Source organism: Mobula birostris, chromosome 5, assembly GCF_030028105.1.
Source record: "Mobula birostris isolate sMobBir1 chromosome 5, sMobBir1.hap1, whole genome shotgun sequence".
Lineage (NCBI taxonomy): Eukaryota > Metazoa > Chordata > Chondrichthyes > Myliobatiformes > Myliobatidae > Mobula > Mobula birostris.
In genome coordinates this window covers 84,126,101-84,149,984 of record NC_092374.1, presented here as the reverse complement: position 1 = coordinate 84,149,984, position 23,884 = coordinate 84,126,101, and the positions used below count along the sequence as shown (strand labels likewise).

Sequence of the window (23,884 nt, the reverse complement as noted above, 5' to 3'; positions counted from 1 at the left end):
AAGACCAGGGCTCAAGCTACAAGTGGGAACACGGCTCATTAATCATACGCATAAATCACACGCATGCCCCAGCCTACACTGAACATCTGGATATCTACGGATGTGATCCATAAGCATGATCCTGTCTACATAGAACATCTGTATACCTGCAGACAAGGACTAGACACAAGGCCCAGTCTACAAGAAGCAATTAATAACCACACACAAGACTCTGTACCATAGAACATCTGGATATTTACAGATGTTACAGAACAGGACCAGGCCTCGGGTTACAGATGGGTGGGTACGCACACCCAATATCCCAGGGTGGCCAGTTCAAGACCCACCTTCGATCCTGCAACTCACTCACACAAGACCCAGCGTGCACTAGATATCTACAGATGCGATCCTCACACAAGATCCGACTTACATCAAACACCTGGATACCAGCAGATGTGAACCACACCAGATCCTGTCTATAAGAAAACCCTGGCTATCTCCAGACATGAAACAGAACAGCTCTGTCTCTGGTCAACAGTTTATACTGCTCCCACACCCCAGCCTTGAGCCTGGTGGATGATTACGTTTAGATGAGGTTGCTTGGTTTGGGATGGAGCTCTTACGAGTCTTTCTGTTTTACCAGGTGAGGGTAGACACAGAACTGCACAAGCAGGAGCCCAGACTGCACTAGCCCTCCACCTCCAGACCGAGGTTCCCAACTCTGGATCGGCCACAGTTGGCCACCAGGTCCCGCTCAGCCTGACGGTGCAGGGACTGGCCAACTCACCCGTAGGAAGGAATCGAGTGCGCCATTCTCCATAAACTCCGTGATGATCATCACCGGGCAGCTGTTGGTCACCACGCCCTCCAGGTGGATGATGTTGGGGTGGTCGAACTGGCCCATGATGCTCGCCTCGCTCAAGAAGTCCCGCCTCTGCTTGTCCGTGTAGCCGCCTTTCAACGTCTTGATTGCCACGTAGATCTCTCTCTTGCTTGGAACTTTCAGGCGGCCTCGGCACACCTCTCCGAACTCGCCTGCAATGACGAGACTGGTCAAACTCCCACCTCGCAACGAAGCCACTTGGCCCCTCACACCCCCTGCTACCTCTCCATACGAGCTCCACTACTTCTCCCATAGCTCTCTCTCCCCCTGTAGCCCCACTTTCTAATATTCACTCAGGAGGGAGACAGGGAGCGAGCTCTCCAACCTATCATGACATTCCTTGACAGCGTGCCTCAGAATGCAACTGATCATATCCAGGCCCCCAGGCCCACCTTCCACTTGCCTATTGACCAATCAACTGCTTGGACACAGTCCTGGTCGGAACACACTGTTTAGCAAGGGCAAGAGAAGTTGCAGGAAAGGACAACGCCTGGACTGGAGGGCTTGGGTAGGTTAGGCTCTGGCTGTTTTCGCAGGAGTGAAGGAGGTTGAGGGGTAACATTCCAGGATCGAAAAGCTCATCACATGAGGAGCGATTGACTTTAGGCACAGATAACTGACGAGAAATAAGCAGTAAGACAACTCAGAACTGTTTTACACACTGTAGTTTCAAGCATTCAGGTTTGGAGATGCCAGTAACAGCCAGGATTTCAAATGAACCCATTTCACTACTTCAACAAATTAGGAAATATGAAAAATTTGTTACCAAGTTAAATGGTAGTTTGTCCTTTATATACCTTTTCAACTATTTCCATGAAACTTTGGCTAATTGGGACAGCCTCTTAATTGGGCCGAAACGTACTGGTCCCAACGTACCTGAATTCACTGTACTCCAGAAAATAAAGAACCTTGTCTCGGTTCATCCTGAGCAGAGGAATCTCTGACCTATGTGCTGTTCCCAGGGGCACACAGTGAGCATTAGCCGCCGCTGCCAAAAGATCAACAGCTCGCTGATAGACCCACATTGGCCAGTCCAGTGTAAGGAGATGTCAGTCAGAGAACGTTGCCGACTGGCACATTCCAGGGTGTGGAGGTGCATGCTGAGGGATGCATAATGGGGAAAGAATCGCAGCCTCGGGTCCTGTTACCACTGAACACCGAGAGACTGGACGCTGTCCCTCAAACACCTCATGAGTGCAACAATGATGGCAGTGATTCACTGAAGCAAGGGATAGCAAAGTTTTATCTACCTCTGATAAACAACGATAAAACAGAGTTACAAAACTCTGGTTTGGCCACATCTGGAGTATTACGTACAGTTCTGGTTTCCCCACTATATGTTGGGCACGTGGCCAAGTGGTTAAGGCGTTCATCTAGTTACCTCAAGGCCGCTAGTTCGAGCCTCAGCTGTGGCAGCGTGTTTGTGCCCTTGAGCAAGGCACTTAATCACACATTGCTCTAGTGTCTGTGCGAGGATACAGACTTCCAATATGCGCTTTGTAAGGCATGAAAATGCCTGATGCAGGCCTCTCATGGTCTGAGTCGATGTTCCCTCCCTCCCACTATAGGAGGGATGTTGAGACTTTGAAGAGGGTGCAGAAGAGTTTACCCAGGATGCTACCCAGTTTAGAGGGCATGTGCAGTCACAAGAGGCTGAATAAACTTGAGTTGCTGTCTCTGGAGTGCCTGAGGCTGAGGGGGATCTGATAGAGGTTTACAAGATTATGAGAGGCATAGATAGAGTAGACAGAGAGCATCTGTTTCCCAGGGTAGAAATATCAAATACCAGAGGGCATGCATTGAAGCTAGGAAGAGTTAGGTTCAAAGGGGGATGTGAGGGGCAAGTTTTTTTTTTACTCAGAGAGTGGTGGATGGCTGGAACGCGCTGCCTGGTATGGTGGTAGAGGCAAATACATTAGAGGTTTTTAAGAGACGTTTGGATAGGCACATGGATGTGAGGAAGATGGAGGGATATGGACATGGTGTAGGGAGAAGGGATTAGCATTTGGGTGGTTTTGATTTACTTTTTAGCTGGTTCAGCACAACATTGTGGGCTGAATGGCCTGCTCCCGTGTGGTACGGTTTTATATTCTAGATGTGCATAAGGAATAAAGTATTTAATTGACATATATAAAAATAAGCAAGTGCCTGATGACTCTGTTCATTCGTAGACACAAACATGCACACAAGAGAATCCGCCCACCTGACACCGACGCGGATCAAGCCACTGGCACAGAGCGGTCTTCACTCACCAGCGCCTATGACTTCTTCGATCTTCACGTAGGACACGTCGATCTCCTTGGCAAATTCACGGACAGCCTCGTTGGGATCCTCATAGGTGAAGGGGTCAATGTAAACCTTGATGCCCGGAGCTGATGTGGAATGAAGGGAGAAGTTACCAGGAGACAGGTCACTGAGTGGCATGCGCTGCTCCTCCATTTGATTGGTTTACTGCACCCCCTTCCAGCCAATGAGGGGAGGCTTTCATCAATGGGTCCCACTGAGGATAGGAACCCTTGTCCACCTCATGACATGGTCAATGGCTGCAAAGGGCTCACTTCTCCCTCTGGCCCTGGGTTTCAGTCTAGTCCGACTCCAGTTCAAGAGGTTGTCTAAACAAGACCCCAGAGCACAGTAAGGGCTTTAGCCCATGATCTCTGATCCAAGAGCTTCACTCTAGACAAGTCCCAGCACAAAAGCTTTATTCTAGAATTCCCATCTCCAAAAGAGCCTGGATTCAGATCTCCCATACCAAGACTCCAACCCATCCATCTTGACTTGGAATCCCAACTCACAGGTACCGATACTCTAAAACATAGGCTTTGATCTAGAACCACCAACCCAAAGGACATCAATCTAGAATACCTAACCCTTTGGGATAACCCAAAGATACCAAATCTCCCAGGGCCCCAATCTAGAACCACCAACCCAAGGAACATCCAACCAAAAGATACTAGTCTTCGAACCCAAGTCCCAATCTAGAACCACCAAGCCAAGGGACACCAATCCAATGATACCACTCTTCCAATCCAAGGGCACCGATCTAGAACCCCAGCCCAAGGAAGGTCTATCTAGAACACTGAACTCACAATCTTTAATCAACTCCCCCCCCCACCAAGACCAAGTACCTTGATCTAGAGCATCCAAATCAACACTCCTGATCTAGAAGCCCAACAAGAGATCTCGGCCAAGAGACCCCCCAGGATCAAGAACACCGATCTAGACACCCACTCCAGTGCAGTTTGCTGGGAATGAGTATGGCCAGTCACAGGGCCACAGCAGGTAAATGGTACCCATTTGGAGAGTAGCCCACAGATCTCACTGCTAAGAGGCTTCTTCCCACCCTTTCCTATCCACATCCCACCCCTCCCAGAAGCTCTGAAATCTCGATGTTCTTACCAGCTGTCGAGGGCATCTTCTCTGAGTAATTTGGGTCCCGCTTCCGTTGCTTTCTGTTGGGAGAGGAGAGGTTGAAGGTTTGGAGAGGATAAACTTTCAGAGCTTGGAACACAGGCCACTGAGGGGTGGCAGGCAGGGGGTTGGGGGGGAGGGGAAAGAGTGATAGGTGAGTGTGATGCAGGTGACGGGACACACATGCAGATGGGGCTGGTAGCTGCTTCAATGCTGTCCCCCAGAGGTAACCTTAATACCAACACAAAAGTACTGGGATCTTCACAGTGCATAGAGCCACTGCCTCCCTGCTACAGGGACGTGGGTTCCATCCTGATCTCTGGCACCGTATGTGTGCCCTGCAGTAAATGGCATGGGTGGGTGGCCGCACAGATCAAGAAGGAAAATGAGTGGCAAGAATGGGATTGGCCTGTGAGCCAGCATAGATTCAATAGGCCAAGCAACCTTCCATCCCGTGAGGAACCACGGAAATCTCAGTCTGTTCGCACTGGAGTGGAGGATCAAGGCATTAAATTTACCAGGAGTATAGACTGGGGTTAGTCTGCAAGAAACTTTACCCCTGTATCAGCGATAGTTAAAATTAGAGTACATGGATTTTGGGTTGGGGTGGTAGAGATATAGAGGGGGTCAGACGGGGACTTTTCTCACTCAGAGGGGTGAGTACCACACTGACAGAGAGAGTGGTGGAAACAGAGACACCGATGATGTTTAAGAAGAGTCTAGACGAGCTCTTGAATCACCCAGGGATGGATACCTACAGGCCGTTTGCCAGGAGATAGAGTTACCATAGGTAGGTACCCATGGGTCAGTATGGATTTGTGGACCAAATGGCCATTTCCATGCAGTGCAACTCCATGACCCTCCTCCAGCTCGCTCCGGCCACTGGTTCCTGATTCCTCCCTACAGTCAGACATGGGTTCACTCTGCAGCTTCTTTGCCGAAACCACCCCACATTTAAAAACACTCGCAAAGTCCAGCCCCCCTCCCTCAGCCACTCTGGTCAGCCGGCCGTCACTCTCGGATGGGATGGGTGGGTTTCCCCTCCGGGTGTGGTCGAATGCCAGGGGAGCCCCTGCACCTGACTGTACCTGAAACAGACCACGGCCACCACGGCAAGCACCAGCAGGACAAAGATGGCAGAGGCAGAACTGGTAATGAGGAACAGCTCTTCCCGGCGACTGGAGGTCTCTGCAAAACAAGACCAGGGGCTCAGCACCGGCTGATCTCCGGACAGGTCGGACGGTTGAGGGTTCCGAGGGTTGGGGAGGTTGGCAAACGGAGTGATCAGTTTAATTTTACTTTATTGAGATATAGTGTAGAATAGGCCCTTCTGGCCTTCTGAGCCGCATCACCCAGCAATGCCCTGATTTAATCCTAGCCTAATCACCGGACATCACCGGCCGGTGGTGCAGTGGCAGCCACGGCCGCACTGGACTTCGAGGCGAGAGGTCCCGGGTTTGAACCCGGCCGGCTCTTTGCACACTCGTGCTGGGTTCAGCATCGAGCTAGCAACTCGGCCTCGTAAAGAACAGATAACGTGCTAAAGAAACGGCAAGCTTGCCGCCCGATGCGCCACAAGACGCAGAGAGGAACAACAACAACAATCATGGGACAATTTACAACCACCAATCAACCTACCAACCAGTACGTTGTTGGACTGTGGGAGGAAACTGAAGCACCCGGAGGAAACCCATGCTGTCATGGGGAGAACGTACAAACTTCTTACAGGCAGCGACAGGAATTGAACCTGGGTCGCCAGTACAGTAAAGCATTGTGCTCACCACTACGCTACCAAAGAAGGGTACAATGGTAGCGTAGCAGTTCGCGTGACTATTATAGCTCGGAGCGTTGGAGTTCAGAGTTCAATTCCAGCGTCATTCTGTAAGGAGTCTCTGTACATCCTCCCCATGGAATGCATCGATTTTCTCCAGGAGCTCCAGTATCCTCCCACAGTCCAACAATGTACCTGGTAGGTTAACTGGTCGTTGCAAATTGTCAGAATTAGATTAGGGTTAGATCAGGGTAGTCGGGGGTTGTGGGGCAACGCGGCTCAAAGGGCTAACCAAAGCTATCGCGGGTAAACACAGGAGCCCTGTAGTTCATGGTAAGATCCCACAGCCTGAACGAATAATACTCTAACTATTCTAATACTTGAGAATGAACCTTTCCGATGGCCTGTCCTGGGACCATCACATACACTCAGTGGCCATTTTATTAGGTACACCTGTGCACCTGCTCGTTAATGGAAATATCCAATCAGCCAATCACGTGGGAGCAACTCAATGCATAAAAGCATGCAGACATGGTCAAGAGGTTCAGTTGTTATCCAGACCAAACATCAGAATGCGGAAGAAATGTGATCTAAGTTACTTTCACTATGGAATGGATTGTTGGTGCCAGATGGGGTGGTGTGAGTATCTTAGAAGCTGTTTTCTCCGGGATTTTCACACAGAGTCTCTAAAACAGGGGTTCCCAACATGGGGTCCACACACCCCTTGGTTAATGGCAAGGCTCCATGGCATAAAAAAGGTTGGGAACCCCTACTCTAGAGTTTACAGAGAATGGCACAGAAAAATAATCCAGTGAGCGACAGTTCTGTGGGCGAAAATGCCTTGTTAATGAGAGAGGTCAGAGGAGAATGGCCAGACTGGTTCAAGCTGACAGAAAGGCGACAATAACTTAAATAACCACACGTTACAACAGCGGTGTGCAAAAAAGCATCTCTGAGCGCACAACGCATCAAACTTTGAAGTGGGTGCAGCAGCAACAGCAGAAGATGGCGTGGTAGCGTAGCGGTGAGCACAACACTTTACAGTACCGGTGACCCGGGTTCAATTCCTGCCGCTGCCTGTAAGGAGTTTGCACGTGACTGCGTGGGTTTCCTCCAGGTGCTCCGGTTTCCTCCCACAGTCCAAAGACATACCAGTTAGTAGGTTAATTGGTCATTGTAAATTGTCCTGTGATGAGGCTAGGGTTAAATAGGGGGACTGCAGGGCGGAGCAGCTCGAAGAGCCTTTTCCACACAGTATCTCCATAAATAAATAAGACCATGAACGTACACTTTATGAGGTACAGAAGCTATCTAATAAAATGGCCACTGAGTGTAGATGTAATTGTGGAAAAAGTCACTCCAGCTCCTCTACTTTCTCAAAAGCTTAAGTAGATTTGGCATACACCAAACTTCTTCCCTGACCTGTCACAGAATGGCCCGGTACAGCAATTCCAGCCCACAGGTGCGCGAGCCCTCCCCATCACTGACAGCATCTACAGAAGGCAGCGGCGTCCATCATCAGAAATCCATACCATCTGGGTCAGGCTCGCTTCTCGCTGCTGCCATCAGGCAGGAGGTCTCACACCACCGGCTTCAGCAACAGCGATGTTCCTACAGCCATCTGGTTGCTGAACTGCCCTGCACAACCCTAACCCTACCTTGGCAATAGAACACTATGGACCACTCCCATGGTCTCTGATTGTGTGCGCGTGTTTTTAAATTATTTTGCTTTACAGTTTTTTTTAAATTGTCTTGTAGGATTTTATGTGAAATTTACGTCTGTAACTATGTGCCTGCATGCTGTTACAAGGTTTTCTATTGTCCCTGTACCTCATCATAAATGTTCACATCACAATATATTCCACTTGACCTATCTTTCCCCCGACCTAACTTCCCTGGTATATTTACAACTGACCAAAGCAATGAAAAGCGCATGTTCTCAACGTCCATGCAATTTTACCTGATTTAAAAATAAATATTTAATTCCTGGAGGCCCTAGGGAAACTCCCAAGAGAATACCAAAAGAGGGAGGATGAGGAGCTAGGGGCCTATACTGGACTCAAGCCTGAGGCTTTCCTGTACCTGTGCCCAGGGTCAAGAAGCTTTTCTTTCTGCTGAACCTCCCGTAGCCTGCTTCTGTCCTTGCCCGGACCTGTACCACGTAGACAACCCCGCTCCTCAGTCCATCTATTGCCAGGAAGTTGGTGGAGCTATTGACGTGGGAGGCACTGGATTCATTCTTCTCCTGTGGAAGGACAGGGAGTAACAGGGTCAGATTCGCGAGCTAGGGTGTCAAAACGGTCATCCTGTATCCCTGTTGCCCCTCTCCACTGCCTCCTATAGGGTCCACAGAACATGGAGGCTCTGGTGCATTGTTGGGGAAGACGGTAGCCATCTTGTGCTCCACCCATGGAAGTCAAACCCATCTGTGGGTGAGGTTAGTCAGGGGACCCAGGAATCCCCCATGCTTCACAAAAACACACACCCAGGAAAGCGAGGACAGAAGGGGCTCCTTTTAGTATTTCACAGCCCATCAGACAGCATGGTACTCCATGCAGTACCAGGAGTAGCAGTGTGGAACTAGACAGCCTGCCACAAAGGCCAGGATCTGATCCCCAAACAAAACCTTCTCAGTCTTGGAATGTCCTTCCTCTCGGCCCACCCTGCTCCCTATCCCTCTCCCTCCACCTCCCCTCTGCTCCTCCCCCTTTCTCTCCTTTTCCCTTCTTCCCTTCCATTTTCACCCACTCTCTCTGACCCTCCCTATGCTCCTGCCTACCTTACTCTCCCCTGCTATCTTCCACTACTTTCCCCCCCTTAACTTCCCTCCTTCCTCTTCTGTCTCTTTAACTTTCTCTCCTTCCCTCTCCCCTCTCCTTCTTACCCTCCCTTCTCCTCCTCTCCACCCTTCAACTCCACACTTCCTTCAACACCCCCTCGATCTTACTCACCCTAACTCTGTCCCTCCATTCCTCCCCTAAATCCCTTACTCCTCCTTCCCCCTCACACGAAACCGCTGACACCCAGAGCCACCTTCGGAACACAGAGAACACGTACCTTCTCGTAGTACTTGACCTCATAGCCGAGGACGTGTGCGTGGAGATCGGAGGGGACGGGCCAGTGCAGGGTGATGCTGTTCTTGGTCACAGTAGTCTGCTCAATCTTGTTGATGGCCAGCGGGTGGTCTGTGGGGGGAAGCGGATGCCACTGTCACACCACAGTCCGGCTCACAGATCTGACTGCCCAGGGCAAACTGGACCAACCCTCCAAAACAAGGTCCCACCATGTGAAGCCCTTTGTAAGAGTGAAGGGGTGGTGCAGAGAATGGGTATGGGGAGGGGGGTGGCGATAGAGAGAAAAGGGGGGGGGAGAAAGAGAGAGATGGGGAGTGAAAAGGGATGGGGAGAGAATGGGGGGAGAAAGTGAATGGGGCAAAGGGGAGAAGGAGAATGAGAGGAAGGGGAGACACACACACACAATAGTGGGGAAGAGAGACAGAGAGGGTGACAGGCAGAGAGACTGAGGGGGTGGGGGAGAGATGAGAGGGGGACACGGACACACACACACACACACACACACACACACAGTGGGTGAGAGAGACACAGACTAGGAACAGAGCGGGTGAAAGAGTAAACTAATATGAAGACCGGTCAATAAAGAACCCCCATCCTGTGTATACCAAGAAACTATCCCCCTCCACCCCATTCCCAGCATACTCACCATCCTGACTGGTGGTGACGTTGATGGTGGTAGAGTGCGGCGGGTACCCACTCCGGCTAGACACCCCGTTGAATGCCTGCACCTCGAAGGCGTAGCTGGTGTGGGGCCAGAGCCCAGTGACTACCACCCACCGCTGCTTGAACCCGCTCTGGCTGGGGGAGAAGCTGACGTCGTCGGCGCACGGGGTGGGTGGAGCCCCCTCCTGTAACTGGCGGCACAGCACCCCGTAAGTCAGGTCATTCCTCCCGCCCGTGTCCAGCGGCTCACTCCACGTCAGCTTGACCACGGTGTCGTTCACCGTCGACAGCACGTCCCGCGGCCTCGTTGGGATGGCTGGACAAGCACAAGGAGGAGCAATAGGTAAAAGCAAGGAAGTGTGCACCGTAACCAACAGCAACACGCTTGACTACAACCCTCCCCAAACACAAAGCTCATGGGATCATTTCTACCCCATTCTCTCCTTGGCAAGACTGCCTTGCAGAGACGAGCTCCGAGCCAACTGCTCTCCCCATTTCCCATCTGTACCTCAGTTACCCTGTAAGCTCATGTCATTGGTGGAAACAGACATAATTCACAATCACCGACGTTCAGGGGCTGGTCTGACGTGATGACGTAATTACGTGAAGTTCAGTTAACACACTTTGTGCTCAGTGTTTTGATTACAATAAATGAGTCATTACAGCTTTCCTTCAACATTAAACGCCTCACACCATTTTATTTGCAAAAACCTACAATCCCTAGGGACAAGAGCTCAAGACATCCACACTTTCACTCACAATCCCTAGAGACAAGAGTTCATGGCATTCTCTCTCATTCCCTCCCTCCCTCCATAAAAACATAAACAGGAGCAGGAGTTGGTCATTCAACAGAATCAGAGTGGATCTGGCTGCGGATTCAGCTCCGCCTGCCTGCTGTTCCCCATAACCCTCAATTCCTCTGCTATGAGGAAATCCATCTAACTCCGTCTTGTCTTTATTTATTGAGTTAGCCTCTACTATTTCCCTGGCAAAGAATTCCACAGATTCATTACTCTCTGGGGAAAGCAATTTCTCCTGAGCTCCCTCTTAAATCTATTCCTCCGAATCTTACGACTGCGAACACTAGTTCCACTCTCACTTACCAGTGGAAACAACCTTCCTGCCCCTATCTCCCCTAACAATTCCAGAAGTTAATACATTTCTTCAAGATTCCTTCTCACAATTTTGAATTCCAGCCTGGTTTCGGGCCCTCGGCTTCGAGGATCGAGGGAGACTTACTGCTGCACGGCATCTCGGGCTGCTCGTTCTGGGCTCGGTAGTGCCCCCGCAGGCAAGTGCAGAAGGTGGCACCCTGGCCAGTGGCCTGGCTATTCCGCGGACAGAGGCTGCACGAGTCTGCGCCTTGGTTGCCCTTGAACCTGCCTGAAGGACAAGCTGGAAGAAAAGGTGGGGGAGGGAGAAAAAAAAAGAAGCAAGAGTTAAATCATTCAGAATCTAGAAAGTTCTCCTTCACTGTCTCAGTAAGAGGACAATTTGCAAGTGTCCAACACAGTTAATACAGCTCCAATAACCCAAGTTGTTTTAGGGAATCATTATCAGACCATTGGATTCAGGAACAGAATCAGGCCGACAGGCTCATCGAGTCTGTTCGGTCACCCAACCCATGGCTGTTTCTTTTCAACCCCATTTTCCTGCCTTCTCCTTGTAACCCTGAAACCCCCTTACCAATCAGCAACCCGTCAATCTCTGCCTTGGCGACGGCACGGTAGTGTAGTGGTTAGCACGACGCTTTACAGTACCGGTGACCCGGGTTCAATTTCTGCCACTGCCTGTAAGGAGTTTGTACGTTCTCCCTGTCACTGCGTGGGTTTCCTCTGGGTGCTCCAATTTCCTCCCACAGTCCAAAGACATACCAGTTGGTAAGTTACGGTTCATTGTAACTTGTCCAGTGACTAGGCTAGGATTAAATCAGGGGACGCTGGGCGGCGTGGCTCAGAAGGCCGGTAGGTCCTATTCTGCGCTGTATCTCAATTAATAAATATACCCAATGACTTGGCCTCCACAGCCGTCTGTGTCAATGAATTCCACAGATTCACCACCCTCTAGCGAAAGAAATCCCTCATCTCTGCTGCAAATGGATGTTCCTTTATTCTGAGGCCGTGCCCTTGGATCCTAAACTCTCCCACTGATGGTGACACCCTCTCCATTTCCACTCTAACTGGGCTTAACCAGGGGTTTCCAACCTGGGGTCAACGGGCCACTTCCTTAATGGTATTGGTCCATAGCATTAAAAGGGTTGGGGACCCCTGCATTAGGTTTCAATAAGATTCCTTCCTGCACCCCCCGCCCCCCCAAAACCCTTTTCAGAACTCCAAGTACAGGACCAGAGAATCAGAATGTAGAACAGTTCAGCAAAGTTCTGCGGAGAGTCTGTGGAAACTGATGTCATACAGCGTATTTAAGGCAGAGGTTGATAAGCTCCTTCTCTAAGAGGACCATAACCTTGTCGTAGGGCTTGGAGGCTTGTGTGCCTCAATGGCCTGGAGAGCGCTGTTGGCTGGAGTCAGAGCTTTAAACTTTGACTTCTGCTTGGGTCACCCATGCCAAACAGGTCAAAGGTTAGAGGCCAGACTAAGAGTGGTCCATCGGTCCTCCAGGTTCAGGGGTTAGGCTCAGGGCTAACAACTCTGACTGGTAAAACAAAATTGTTACAGAAACAGCAATGAAGAATCCCTCTACACCTGAGTGTGACTGAGGACCCTGAACCACACCTGGGGCACAATGGAGAAGATGGCCAAGGCAGACAGAGATGGAAGAACCTCATTGCTGCCTGAACGCTAGCGGTGTAGCGAGCAGTAAGTTGATTGGTTCCTGATCAGTCCGGGGGGGGCGGGGAGGGGAGCGTAGTTACAAGTTACGGGAGAAAGGGTTTGGGGAAAAATATCAGCTGGGATTGAAAAGCATCATATGGTCTTCAGTGAACTGCTGAGGCCCATACACAAGGCAAAGCCAATTTCTAAACAACAGTGAGGCCTCAGAAGCCTTGCCCAAGGGTTCTGGCAGCTTAAATTCCCTGATACCACTGAGTACCTGAGAAGCTGACACAGCTGAAAATGATCTCAAATAAATTATAATAAATTCCCTTAAAGTGTTGTAAATTAATGAAAAGCATTCTGACTAAAATAATCTTAAAAACACGAATTATTTTAGTGCACACTTCAGATGGATAACACCAAGAGTTCCGTATCGGACTCCCGTCACTAGAGCTGCAACTTCACCTTCTGCGCCACTCTGCAAGTCCCTCAGTTTCACCCCTTTCCGGAGGCTTCTATGCTTTGTTGAGGACACCTCCTGCCCTTCCACTCAATTACTCTGTATGGCTATGGCCCCGTATCCCCGGATAATGCCTAGATGTGGGTAGTGTGATCTTAGCTTACAGGACGGAAGAAAATTCCATCCACCTACCTCGCCCACCCTCCCAGCCGCAGGTCATGGGACGTTTGGTGTCAACAGGCAGCTCCTGACACTGAAAGGTTCCTCATCGCTGCAGTGAGAGAGATAGTGGGGCATTCTGCTCGAAGTCTCCCTCCCCTTCTCCCTCTCTTTTTCCTCACCTCTCCCCATCGCCCCTTTCATCCTCCTCTCTCTCTCTCCCCCCCACTTCTCTGCCCTTAAATCTGGGCTGTAAAAAATTTCCCCTCCATCTCTCACTCTCTCCCCTTTCCACCTCTCCCTTCTCACCCCTTGCCTTCTCTATCTCTCCCCAACTTCCCGTTCACCCGCTCCTACCTACCTCACCCTCCCCTTTTCACTCTCCTCCCTCACCCTTAAATCGAAGTTTCCCCTCCATCTCTCCCACCTTCCTAATCACCCCCTCATCTGCCCATCCCCCACCATCCTCCCCCTCCCCATTCACTCTCCCCTCCCTCACATTTCAACCCCCCCATCCTTCAATCTGCACATTAAAAGTACCCTCCAACTTCCACAATCTCCAAGCTCCCCCATCCTTGCACTGAAGGCTGTCTGGCACATGACACAGAAACACTGTTTTCTTTCACCCCCCCCCCTTGCAGAACTAAAAACCCACATCACTCTCGACTGCCTGGGGCCTTTTCATCTTTACTTCCAGCTGAAGGAACGCAATTTCCTTGCAGTAGAAGGGGAGGGGGTGTGTGGGGGAATCAACACACAAGCAATGGGCCTGCATAGGCTTCAGTGTCAACCCACAGCCCCTTGGCAACCCCTCCTGTCTGACAAGATTTCCCTTCCATCCTCCCGGCTCAGTTTTGGTCTGGGAGTGTGGAAAGGCAACGCGCACTCAAGAGAAAAGGAGGAATTCAGCATCCATCGCTCCCCAGACCGATGGGAGGCCTCTGACTGACTCCACCCCCCCACCATCACCACCAGTCCTTGCTCCCTCCACAGGGATCCGTCGGAACAGAAGTCTGCGAGACGAATAAATCTCCTTTTTTATTGTTCAGCAGTCTGAAGCTCGCTGTGTGAAGCAATTAGACCCGGATCTCCCCCCACCCCCGCACCACCAGCCTCACTCTTCACCAGCAAGCAGCACTAATTGTTTTGGGCAACGGGCCTCGGACTTTTAGGGAGGGAGCGAGGCGGGAGAAATGGGCAAATCAACGAGGACAAATTGGAGGCAAGTTCAACCACTGTCACAATGCGGTTAACATTAACAGCAGGAGGAGAATAGCAGAATTCAAAAGGAGATGGAAAGGGGGGTCTGGGGGTCCCATTTTAAATTTCTTCAGTGGCACAGAGCTCCAGAGCTGGGTTCAATCCCCAACCCGTATATGTGTGTCTGTGTGTGTGTGTGTGTGTGTGTGTAGTGAGAGACAGAGTCAGAGAAAGAGAGACAGACCGAGACCCGGATTCAGTTCTGTGTGTCCGTGTAGTGAGAGACAGACAGAAGGTCCCGGAAAGAGAGACACAGACAGAGAGCTGGGTTCAATCCTAAACCTGTATATATGCGTGTGTGTGTTTCTGTGTAGAGATAGAGAGAGCGCGAGAGAGATATAGATATAGAGACAGACAGAGCTGGGTTCAATCCTCAACCCTGTGTGTGGTGTGTCTGTCTAAGTGTAGTGAGAGACAGACAGAGAGGGGGACGGGGAGACAGAAGGGGCGAAGGCAGGCGAGAGCAAGAGAGACAGGGGCAGCGGGTGCGTGAGAGGACGAGAGAGAACAAGAGTGAGAACAGGAGTGGGCACGAGAGTGAGCGAGAGAGAGAGAGAATGAGAGCGAGCGAGAGCGAGAGAGAGAGCGAGAGAGCGAGAGAGAGAGCGAGAGAGAGAGAGAGAGAGAGAGAGAGAGTGAGAGCGAGAAAATGACAGAGGTTCTTTCCTTTTCTCACCCCCACCCTGGCTCTACAGGATCTGTGTCAATGGCAATATGGGATAAAAGATATAGGATTACTGTGAGCAGGTGTTGACTGAAGGTCAGGACAGTGTCACTGGGCTGAAGGGCCCCTTTCTATTTAATACCTCTCGGTGACCTGTTGCAGCAGTAGGGCCTTTGCTTTGGGATTGGCCGCTCAGCACGGAGGATTGAAAATGGAGGGCGAATATTCCTGGGACATCGATAACCCGAATAGACATCAGACGAAGAGGTGTGCCAGGCACGAAGGGCAAGCAAGTTCACCATAACAAAGACGCTCTCCCCCCCACCGTTCCTCTTCGTGGAGTATGGATTAAAACGAGGAGACAGTAACCATGGAAATCCCCTCTCAATCAGTGGCTACGTTGGGTTGGCACTGGGCCCCCACAGTGTAATAGGTTAATTGGTTATTGTAATTGATCCTGTTAGGCGTTGGGGTGAAGATGTGTCTCCACCAAAGGAGGTGTGAGGTGCTCTTTCTCTGCTAGCCTGCCGGTCACCCTTGGACAAGGTGCAGCACCTGCTGAGCCCCCCTCACCCCTCCCACCCCCGATCAGGGTCATGTGAAGCCACAGGAGCAGGTGGTGGATGCTCGATGAGCACACCACAAGTCCTGGTTATGTGTCCACTGACGCCAGGCAGACAATCTCTGAAGAGTATTGGTAACGGCTGGGGTCACCCATCATGTAAAGACACTGCCCAGAAAACTATTAACATAACTCTTAAATGATAAATGATAAATCAATTTATCAATTGAATCGGAATAGGTTATTAATGTCACATGTACTAAGGTACAATGAAGAGCTTGTCTTGCATACTGTCCTTACAGATCAGGTCATTACACAAGTGTGTTGAGGCAGAACAATAACAGATTGCAGAATGTAGTGTCACAGCCACAAAGACAGTGGAGTGCAGGCACACAGAAGGTACAATGAGAGAGATTGTGAGGTAACGAGTTCATCTTTATTTATTTAGAGATACAGCACAGTACCAGCCCCTCCCGGCCCAACGAGCTCGTACTGCATAGTTACACCTGTGTGCCCAGTGGCCTACTAAGCCATACGCCTTTGAGATGAGAGGGGAGACCGCAGCATACAAAAGGAGACCCATGCCGCCATGGGGAGAGCATACAAACTGGTGGTACAGAGACATGATCCATGGTCGCTGATCTCTGGGACACCGCGGAGGTTCCGGCGCTGGCAAGCACAAAGGTAGGCACGAAAATTTTTAGAAGCATGATTCTCTTCTGATAACTCCACAAACATATTGAAATAGACGCCATCTCTGAACCCCTAAGAGCCAAAGAAGTGCGAACCAATGGAATTCAAAGGTCAAATAAAGGGGTAGCCAATCAGGACCAAGGCAAGCGAACGGGGGGCCTATATAAACGTGAGCACTCCCGAAGAGAAACACCAACAACTGCACACTGAGGACGTCATCTCAACCGGTGATGAAACTACTCTGGCTGTAAAGCCCTCCCAACCACTAAGCACACTGACGTGAAACACTGTTGTAGGAAAGCAGCATCCATCATCAGAAATCCCCAACACCCAGGCCGTGCTTTTTTCTCACTGCTGCCATCAGGTAGAAGGAACAAGATCCTCAGGACTCTCACCACCAGGTTCAAGAACAGTTACCAACTATCAACTATCAGGCTCTTGAACAAAAGGGGATAACTACACTCACTTGTCCATCCATTGAGATATTTCCACTGCCAATGATCTCACTTTAAGGACTCTTTATCTCATTATCTCATGTTCTGGTTGTTAATTGCTATTTATTTATATTTGCATTTGCACAGTTTGTTGTCTTCTGCACAGTGCTTTGGATTTCCAGTATCTGCAGATCTTCACATGTTTGTGTCACTTTAAGGTCTCTTTATCTCACATTCTCATTATTTACTGCTATTTATTTATATTTGCATTTGCACAGTTTGTTGTCTTCTGCACTCTGGTTGATCTTTCATTGATCCTGTTATAGTTACTATTCTATAGATTTGCTGAGTGTGCCCGCAGCAAAATGAATCTCAGGGTTGTGTAGGGTGACATATGATAATAACATTTACTTTGGACTTTGAAGACACAGCAGGGAGTTGTGTACGTGGATCAGCACATCATGGAAACCAGCCTCCCCACTGTGTAATGCTCTGATCTGTATGACCAGCTTTTCACTGTATCTCAATACATCCGTCAATAATAAACCCATTCCAATTCAAGGTGAGTTTTTCATTGCCCCTCTGCACACGTCAAGAAAGTTTATTTGTGCCTTTTCGCACCTTCCGACCGAGATTTGCTTCCAGTAGGATCATGTGACAAATGCTTCCTGTGGCTCAACAGTCAGGGAAAACAGAAAACACAGTTGTCTGTCCAACCCAGCCCCTCAGGCTCAGTCTCTGAGTCAGTGCAGCAGAGACAGAGTGGCTGCTTTGGGCCTCTCGTCTAGTCGAACCCAGCTAGTCACCGTCTGCTAATCCCCGACAACAGGCGATGACTTCAGAAACAGAAAAACAGAACAAGACCCATCCCGCTTTCCCTTCCAGCTCCCCTCGTCTTTCCCAGAAACCTGCCAACAGTTGGGATTACCGGCAATGGAGGTGATGCGAGACGAGTGAGGGGGCTGGCTGCCAAGGCAACGGATTCTTACCCGCCACTCCTGGTTCAGCCGCCAACCCTCAATGGTGGCTCGCAACCCCTTCCTTCTCTTCTTCATCACACCGACATCTCCCTCTCCTCCCACTCATTCCCATCTCCGAGATCACTTTTGTTATAGAGTTCAGACCGAGGAAATTCCACCCCCACCCCCAATCTTCAAGCTAGTCCTTCTGGTTCCCTCCTCACCTTCTCTCATACCAGTTCCTTCAACTCCCTCCCCTCGGACCCTTATCAACCTCCCTCAACTCTCTCCCTACCTTCAATTGCTCCAAATCCCTCATCGTCCCCCTCCTCCCCCCATCCACTCAAACCAAAACGCTCCAATTACTGTTCCTCACACTTCCTTTAAATCAATCATTCCAAAGTCCTCCACAACATTCCAAACAAATCCCTTTTGACTCCTTCCCACAGTTCCCTCAAACCAACTCGCTCCAACCAATCCCTCCAATACCCCTCTCAGCTGGCTCAAATAAATCCCTCAATTCCCTAACTCCAATTCCCTCCCCCAACTTTCCAACTCCCAATTCCTTCAGTCCCGACAACTAATCCCTCCAACTACCTTGCTCTTCCCTCAAAGCAGCCCCTCCAACGGCTGCCTCAACTTCCTCAAAAATCACTCCAACTCCCTCCACCTTCTGTCACTCACCACCTTCCTCCAACCAATCTTTCCTACTCCCTTGCTTTTCCCTGAAACTGATCCCTCACAAGTCCTGAGCATCACACACAAGATGCTGAAGGAACTCAGCAGGCCAGGCAGTATCTATGGGAAAGAGTGAACAGTCGATGTTTCGGGCCGAGACCCTTCATCAGGACTGGAAAGGAAGAGGTGAAGTCAGAACAAGAAGATGGTTGGGGGGCGGGGGAAAAGGGCAGAAGGAGAACAAGGTGGCAAGTGATAGGTGAAACCAGCAGAAGGGGGGGGGAGAGTGAAGTAAAGAGCTGGCAAGTTAATTGGTGAGAGATAAAGGGCTGGAGAAGGGAGAATCTGATAGGAGAGGACAGAACACCATGGAAGGGGGAGGAGCACCAGAGAGAGGTGATGGGCAGGCAAGGAGGAAAGGTGAGGGGGGGAAACAGGGATGGGGAATGGTAAGGGGGGGCATTACTGGAAGTTTGAGAAATCAATGTTCATGCCATCAGGTTGGAAGCTACCCAGGCATTGCTCCACCAACTTGAGTGTGGCCTCATATTGACAGTAGGGGAAGCCATGGACTGACATGTCCAAAGCCTCCTCACTTTCCTCCAACTAATCCCCGCAGCACCCTCCCCCTTCCCTCAGATCAATTCCCTCAACTTTCCCCCAATCCCTCCAACTCCTCCAGTTCTCTCACCTCTCTCAACCCGACTCACTTCCCAGCCTCCTCCAACAAGTCCATCCAACTCCTTCCCTCCGCTTCTCCACTGTCAAACCAACTCTCTCCAAATGTCTCACGCATCCCTCAAAGACATTCCTCCAGAGGCCTCCTCCGCTTCACCCAACCAATCTCTCCAACTTCCTACAAAAAATCCCTCCAAACTCTCGACGACCCCATCCAGGCACCCTAACTCCTCCAAACCCCTCTCCCTCCAGCAACCCCTCACCTCTGCAGGCCGTGTTCTTCTCAGCGGGCTGGTAGCCGGGTGCGCAGGTACAGGCCCCCACCGCCACCATCCACTCTCCATTGCTGTTGCAGTGGTACTTGAGGGGGATGGAGACCTCGACGGCGTTAGGGACGCAGGTGCCAGGCGCCACGGCCAGCGAGGTGTGCTCGGCGCCCGTCACAGTCTCGGCGAAGGAGGCGAAGTTGACGACGGTGGGCGAGCACTTCTTGTAGAAGACGCGGACGGAGAGGAGGGCCATGCAAGCCCCCTGGTCCTGGAAGGCCAGGTAGAACCCCCTGGCTGTCAGCGGGCCCAGGCTGACCGTCTTGGTGTTGGCCCGGCCATTCTGCTTGTTGGGGAAGGTCGACTCGGCCGCCACCGTGTCCACCTTCACGTAGGGGTTCTCCATCCAGGCCGGCCAGCGCGAGGTGGCCGAGTCGCTGTCTGACTCAAAGTAGTAAAGATTGAAGGTCTCCTTGCAGGAGCCGCGGACGTTGGGGATGGTGGCGCAGTCCCTCACAGTGAACTTCAGCTCCACGTAGACCCGCTGGGCGCTGCGCCGGGGGATGTACGTGGTGCGCAGCCAGTTGTTCTGACCTGGCTCGAAGACCCGGCAGATCTGGTAGGTGCGAACCGTGTTCATCTCGTCATCCCTGCCGCTCACCTCCTCCCACTGCAAGGGGCAGAAGCAGAGGGTGGTGAGACTCCCACCCAGCATCTGACACGCATCCCCAGCACAAGGTATGCAGGATGGGTAGAGGGGACCCAGAGACTCCCTGTCGACATCTAGCCCCATCCCCCAACACAAGACATGCAGGGTGGGGTGGAAGATAGATTCACACTCCCCGCCAACCTCTACTCACAATCCTGATCACAATCCCAACACAAGACAAGGAAGGTGGGTTGGGGGGCGGGGGGGGGGGGAGGAGAGGGGATGGAGATGGGACCCAGAGGTTCCCTGCCAACATCTAGCCCATGTTCCCAACACAAGACATGCACAGTGAAAAGAGGTTGGGGTGGGGGGTGGTGGGGAAAGAGAGATGACCCACTGCCAATAGCACGGCAATGGTAGCGTACAGGTTAGCACAACGCTTTACAGTACAGGCACCCAGGCTTCAATTCCCACTGCTGTCTGTAAGGAGTTTGTACGTTCTCCCCGTGACTGCATGGGTTTCCTCTGGGTGCTTTGGTTTCCTCCCACAGTCCAAAGGCATACCAGCTGGGAGGTTAATTGGTCATTGTGAATTGTCCCGTGATAGGGTTGGATAGGGTTAAATCAGGGGCTTGCTAGACAGCTCGGTTCGAAGGGCTGGAGGAACGGATGGAGAGATAGATAAATGGGATAGTAGCCCCAGAGGGGCAGACGCTGGGGTTGGGGGCTGGGGGGAGATAAATCCCCCACCAACATCTGGCCCATATCTCCAACAGTGCACGTCGTTGGGATGTGAGATAGAACTGGAGCACATGGGGAGAAAACATACGTAGTTACAGGAAGAATGTGCAGACCACACACACACACGCGCACACGAATTTCTTTAGCCAGAGGGAGGTGAATCTGAGGAATTCATTGCCTGTGGAGACCATGTCATTGGGTATACTTAAGGCAGTAGTTCATAAGCTTCAAGACCCTGGCCGCAATACTTGCTTGTGCAATGGATCCTTGACTTCCTCACTTGATATTAATTGCTTATTTATTTATTATTATTGTTTGTTGCCTTCAGCACGCTGGTTGAACGCCCGAGTTGGGTGGTCTTTCATTGATCCTGTTATGATTATTATTCTATTTTGAACTTATTGAGTATGCCTGCAGAAAATGAATCTCAAGATTGTATATGGTGATGTATATGTACTTCAATAATAAATTACCAAAGGTTCTTCATTAGTCAGGGCGTCAAAGGTTACAGGAGAATGGCAGTGAGAGGGATAATATATCAATCATGATGGGATGATGGACCAGATTCAATGGGCTGAATGGCCTATTTCAGCTCCTACATCTTATGGACGGCCCCACAGCTGGCAAATGGATTTTAGTGCAGGTAAGTAGAAGGGATAGCAGGGACATACTAAAGCAGACTCAATGGGCCGAATGACACAATCCTGCTCCTATGTCTTGTAGTCTCTCTCTCTCTCTCACACACACACAGCGCCAGGGTTTAGAATGAAAACCGGATCTCTAGAGCCGTAAGCCAGCGGGTTCTACCCACTGCATCACTGCACCCACCCAATTTCTACCCTGGTAGAAACCCTCAACATCCTCCCGAACCAACCTGAGGCTCAGCTCAGAGTTTCACCCCTCCACAAGACCCCGGCAAACACTGTGCGGAAACATCTCCACGGTAGCGGTCACTGGTACTGTGTGGCAAGGACCCAGCCTCCGTGGGCTCTCCATTACCTCCCCGCGTACACCCAACCTCTCAACCACAAGGGAAGCCTTGAAGGTGGCACAGGGGTTCAGGACTTAAGAACTCTTACCCCTGATTCTGGATAAACCGTCCACTTCAGATCTGCTGTCTCCAACCGTGTGTTCATCAACATTTCTGCAAACACAGCGGGGTGGGGAGGAAAGAAAGAAACAGGTTTTCAGCATGTTTTGGGCTTGTTCTCTCAATATGTTTGCCAGCATTTTTTTAATATAAAAAACACATCCACAGGTGCCCTGGGACTGAGCAGGCCGTGGGATTGGAGTCCCACAGCAGCCAGAGAGGGGGGGAAGAGCAGGGCACGGGTACTGTCCCGAAGGCATGACAGTGTTGGGAGTCTCTCATGACAGTCCAGGACCTCACGAGCTCAGAGTCTGCTGGGGTATGAAGTGGTGGCTCTTCGCCTCCTCCCTGTGGTCTCTCAGGGTCAGGCGAGTCCATGATTCAACTGCAAAGTGGCCGGTTACCAGCCCAACAGCGTCCCCACCACTACAGCCTGGGTGTGAGTCCATCTGCCTGTGTCTGCGTTGGGTGTGAACCCTCCGAATGGAGGAGAAAGGAGGGAGGGAGAGGAGAGAGGGGTCTTCAGGTTGAGAGGGAAGCGAGGGAGCCAGAGTGAGTGAGGGGAGACAAGGGGGGGTGTGTGGAGCGAGAGGTGAGCGCGGGGTAGGAGGGCCAAAGTGAGTGAGGGGAGGCAAGGAGGGTGTGTGGAGCGACAGGTGAGCGCAGGGTGGGAGGGCCAGAGTGAGGGGGGGAGAGAGGGTGGGAGGGCCGGAGTGAGGGGGGGAGTGAGGGGGGGAGGGGTGGGAGGGCCAGAGTGAGGGGGGAGAGAGGGTGGGAGGGCCGGAGTGAGGGGGGTGGAGTGAGGGGGGGTGGAAGGGCCGGAGTGACGGGGGGAGGGGGTGAGAGGGCCAGAGTGAAGGGGGGGGGAGAGAGGGTAAGAGAGCCGGAGTGAGGGGAGGGGTGGGAGGGCTGGAATGCGGGGGGGAGGGGGAGGGGGTGGGAGGGCTGGAGTGATGGGGGGGGGGGGAGCGAGATGGAATCCTGGAGCAGTGGGATAGGCAGACACCGACCTGGATTCAGTTTGACCAAGCTGTCTGCAGCTCCCACTAAGCATGCATGCTTGTGGGATGAGACGGACTCTAATTCCCTGCAGGAACATGTCGGGACACGAGCAGAGCAGGATCAGCAGCTACCCAGCAAAGGAAATTCAGGAAATTTCTGCAAACCCTCTGGATCGGGCACATGACTCCTTATGTTTATGACATTACAAGATTTTAAGATTTTGTGCCAAGACAAGAGAGCCTGCAGACACTGGAAATCCATAGCAACACACACAAAATGCTGGAGGAACTCAGCAGGTCAGGCAGCAGCTATGGAAAAGAGTAAACAGTTGATGTTTTGGGCCAAGACCCTTCGTCAGGACTGAGAAGGAAGGGGGAAGATGGCAGAATAAAAAGGTGGGGGGAGGGGAAGGAGGCTAGCTGGAAGGTGATAGGTGAGGCCAGGTCGGTGGGTGGGAAAGGTCAAGGGCTGGAGAAGAAAGAATCTGATGGGAGAGGAGAGTGGACCATAGCGGGAGAGGGAGAGGACCCAGGTGAGAAGTGAAAGCTCAGAGTGGGGAATAGAGGAAGGGGATGGGAAATGTGTTCACTGGAAGGAGAAATCGATATTCATGCCATCTGGTTGGAGGCTACCCAGACAGAATACAAACTGTTGCTCCTCCACCAAGGGAGGCCGTACCTTAACACAAGAGGAGACCATGGATAGGAGGTTGAGGGGTGACTTTAGGATTCAGCCATTGAACCCACCCCCTTTACTACTTAGTTTAAAACCCCACCCACAGTACGATCTTGACCCCAGTGTGGTTCGGTTGGAGCCCGTCCCATTGGAGTAGCTCCCTCCTTCCCCAATACTAGTGTCAGGAATTCAAAACCACCTCTCCCGCACCGACCTTTCAGCCTGCGGATCATGAGGGTGGTAGGCAGACATCTGATGGGCCAAATGTCCTGTTTATTCAATGTGCACAAGTCTGAGGTAAAAGGATTAAACAGTGGAATAATTTCTGCGAGCGAGGTTATAAAAAGACTGAACCAAAT

At 51.3% G+C, this 23,884-nt stretch overlaps 1 protein-coding gene across 1 annotated transcript in view; it reads right to left on the bottom strand.

The window, feature by feature from the left end:
• The window catches only part of LOC140197817 (ephrin type-B receptor 1-like), a 68,318-nt gene that overhangs the window by 12,700 nt on the left and 31,734 nt on the right, over positions 1-23,884 (bottom strand). Inside the window, exons 2-11 of the mRNA XM_072258282.1 lie at positions 21,838-21,902; positions 19,366-20,038; positions 11,021-11,176; positions 9,765-10,097; positions 9,102-9,229; positions 8,127-8,289; positions 5,362-5,461; positions 4,262-4,314; positions 3,115-3,234; positions 767-1,014 (exon numbers count right to left, since the gene is read on the bottom strand). Coding sequence (XP_072114383.1) covers positions 767-1,014; positions 3,115-3,234; positions 4,262-4,314; positions 5,362-5,461; positions 8,127-8,289; positions 9,102-9,229; positions 9,765-10,097; positions 11,021-11,176; positions 19,366-20,038; positions 21,838-21,902 — 2,039 coding nt within the window. The remainder of the gene's footprint in view (positions 1-766; positions 1,015-3,114; positions 3,235-4,261; positions 4,315-5,361; positions 5,462-8,126; positions 8,290-9,101; positions 9,230-9,764; positions 10,098-11,020; positions 11,177-19,365; positions 20,039-21,837; positions 21,903-23,884) is intronic.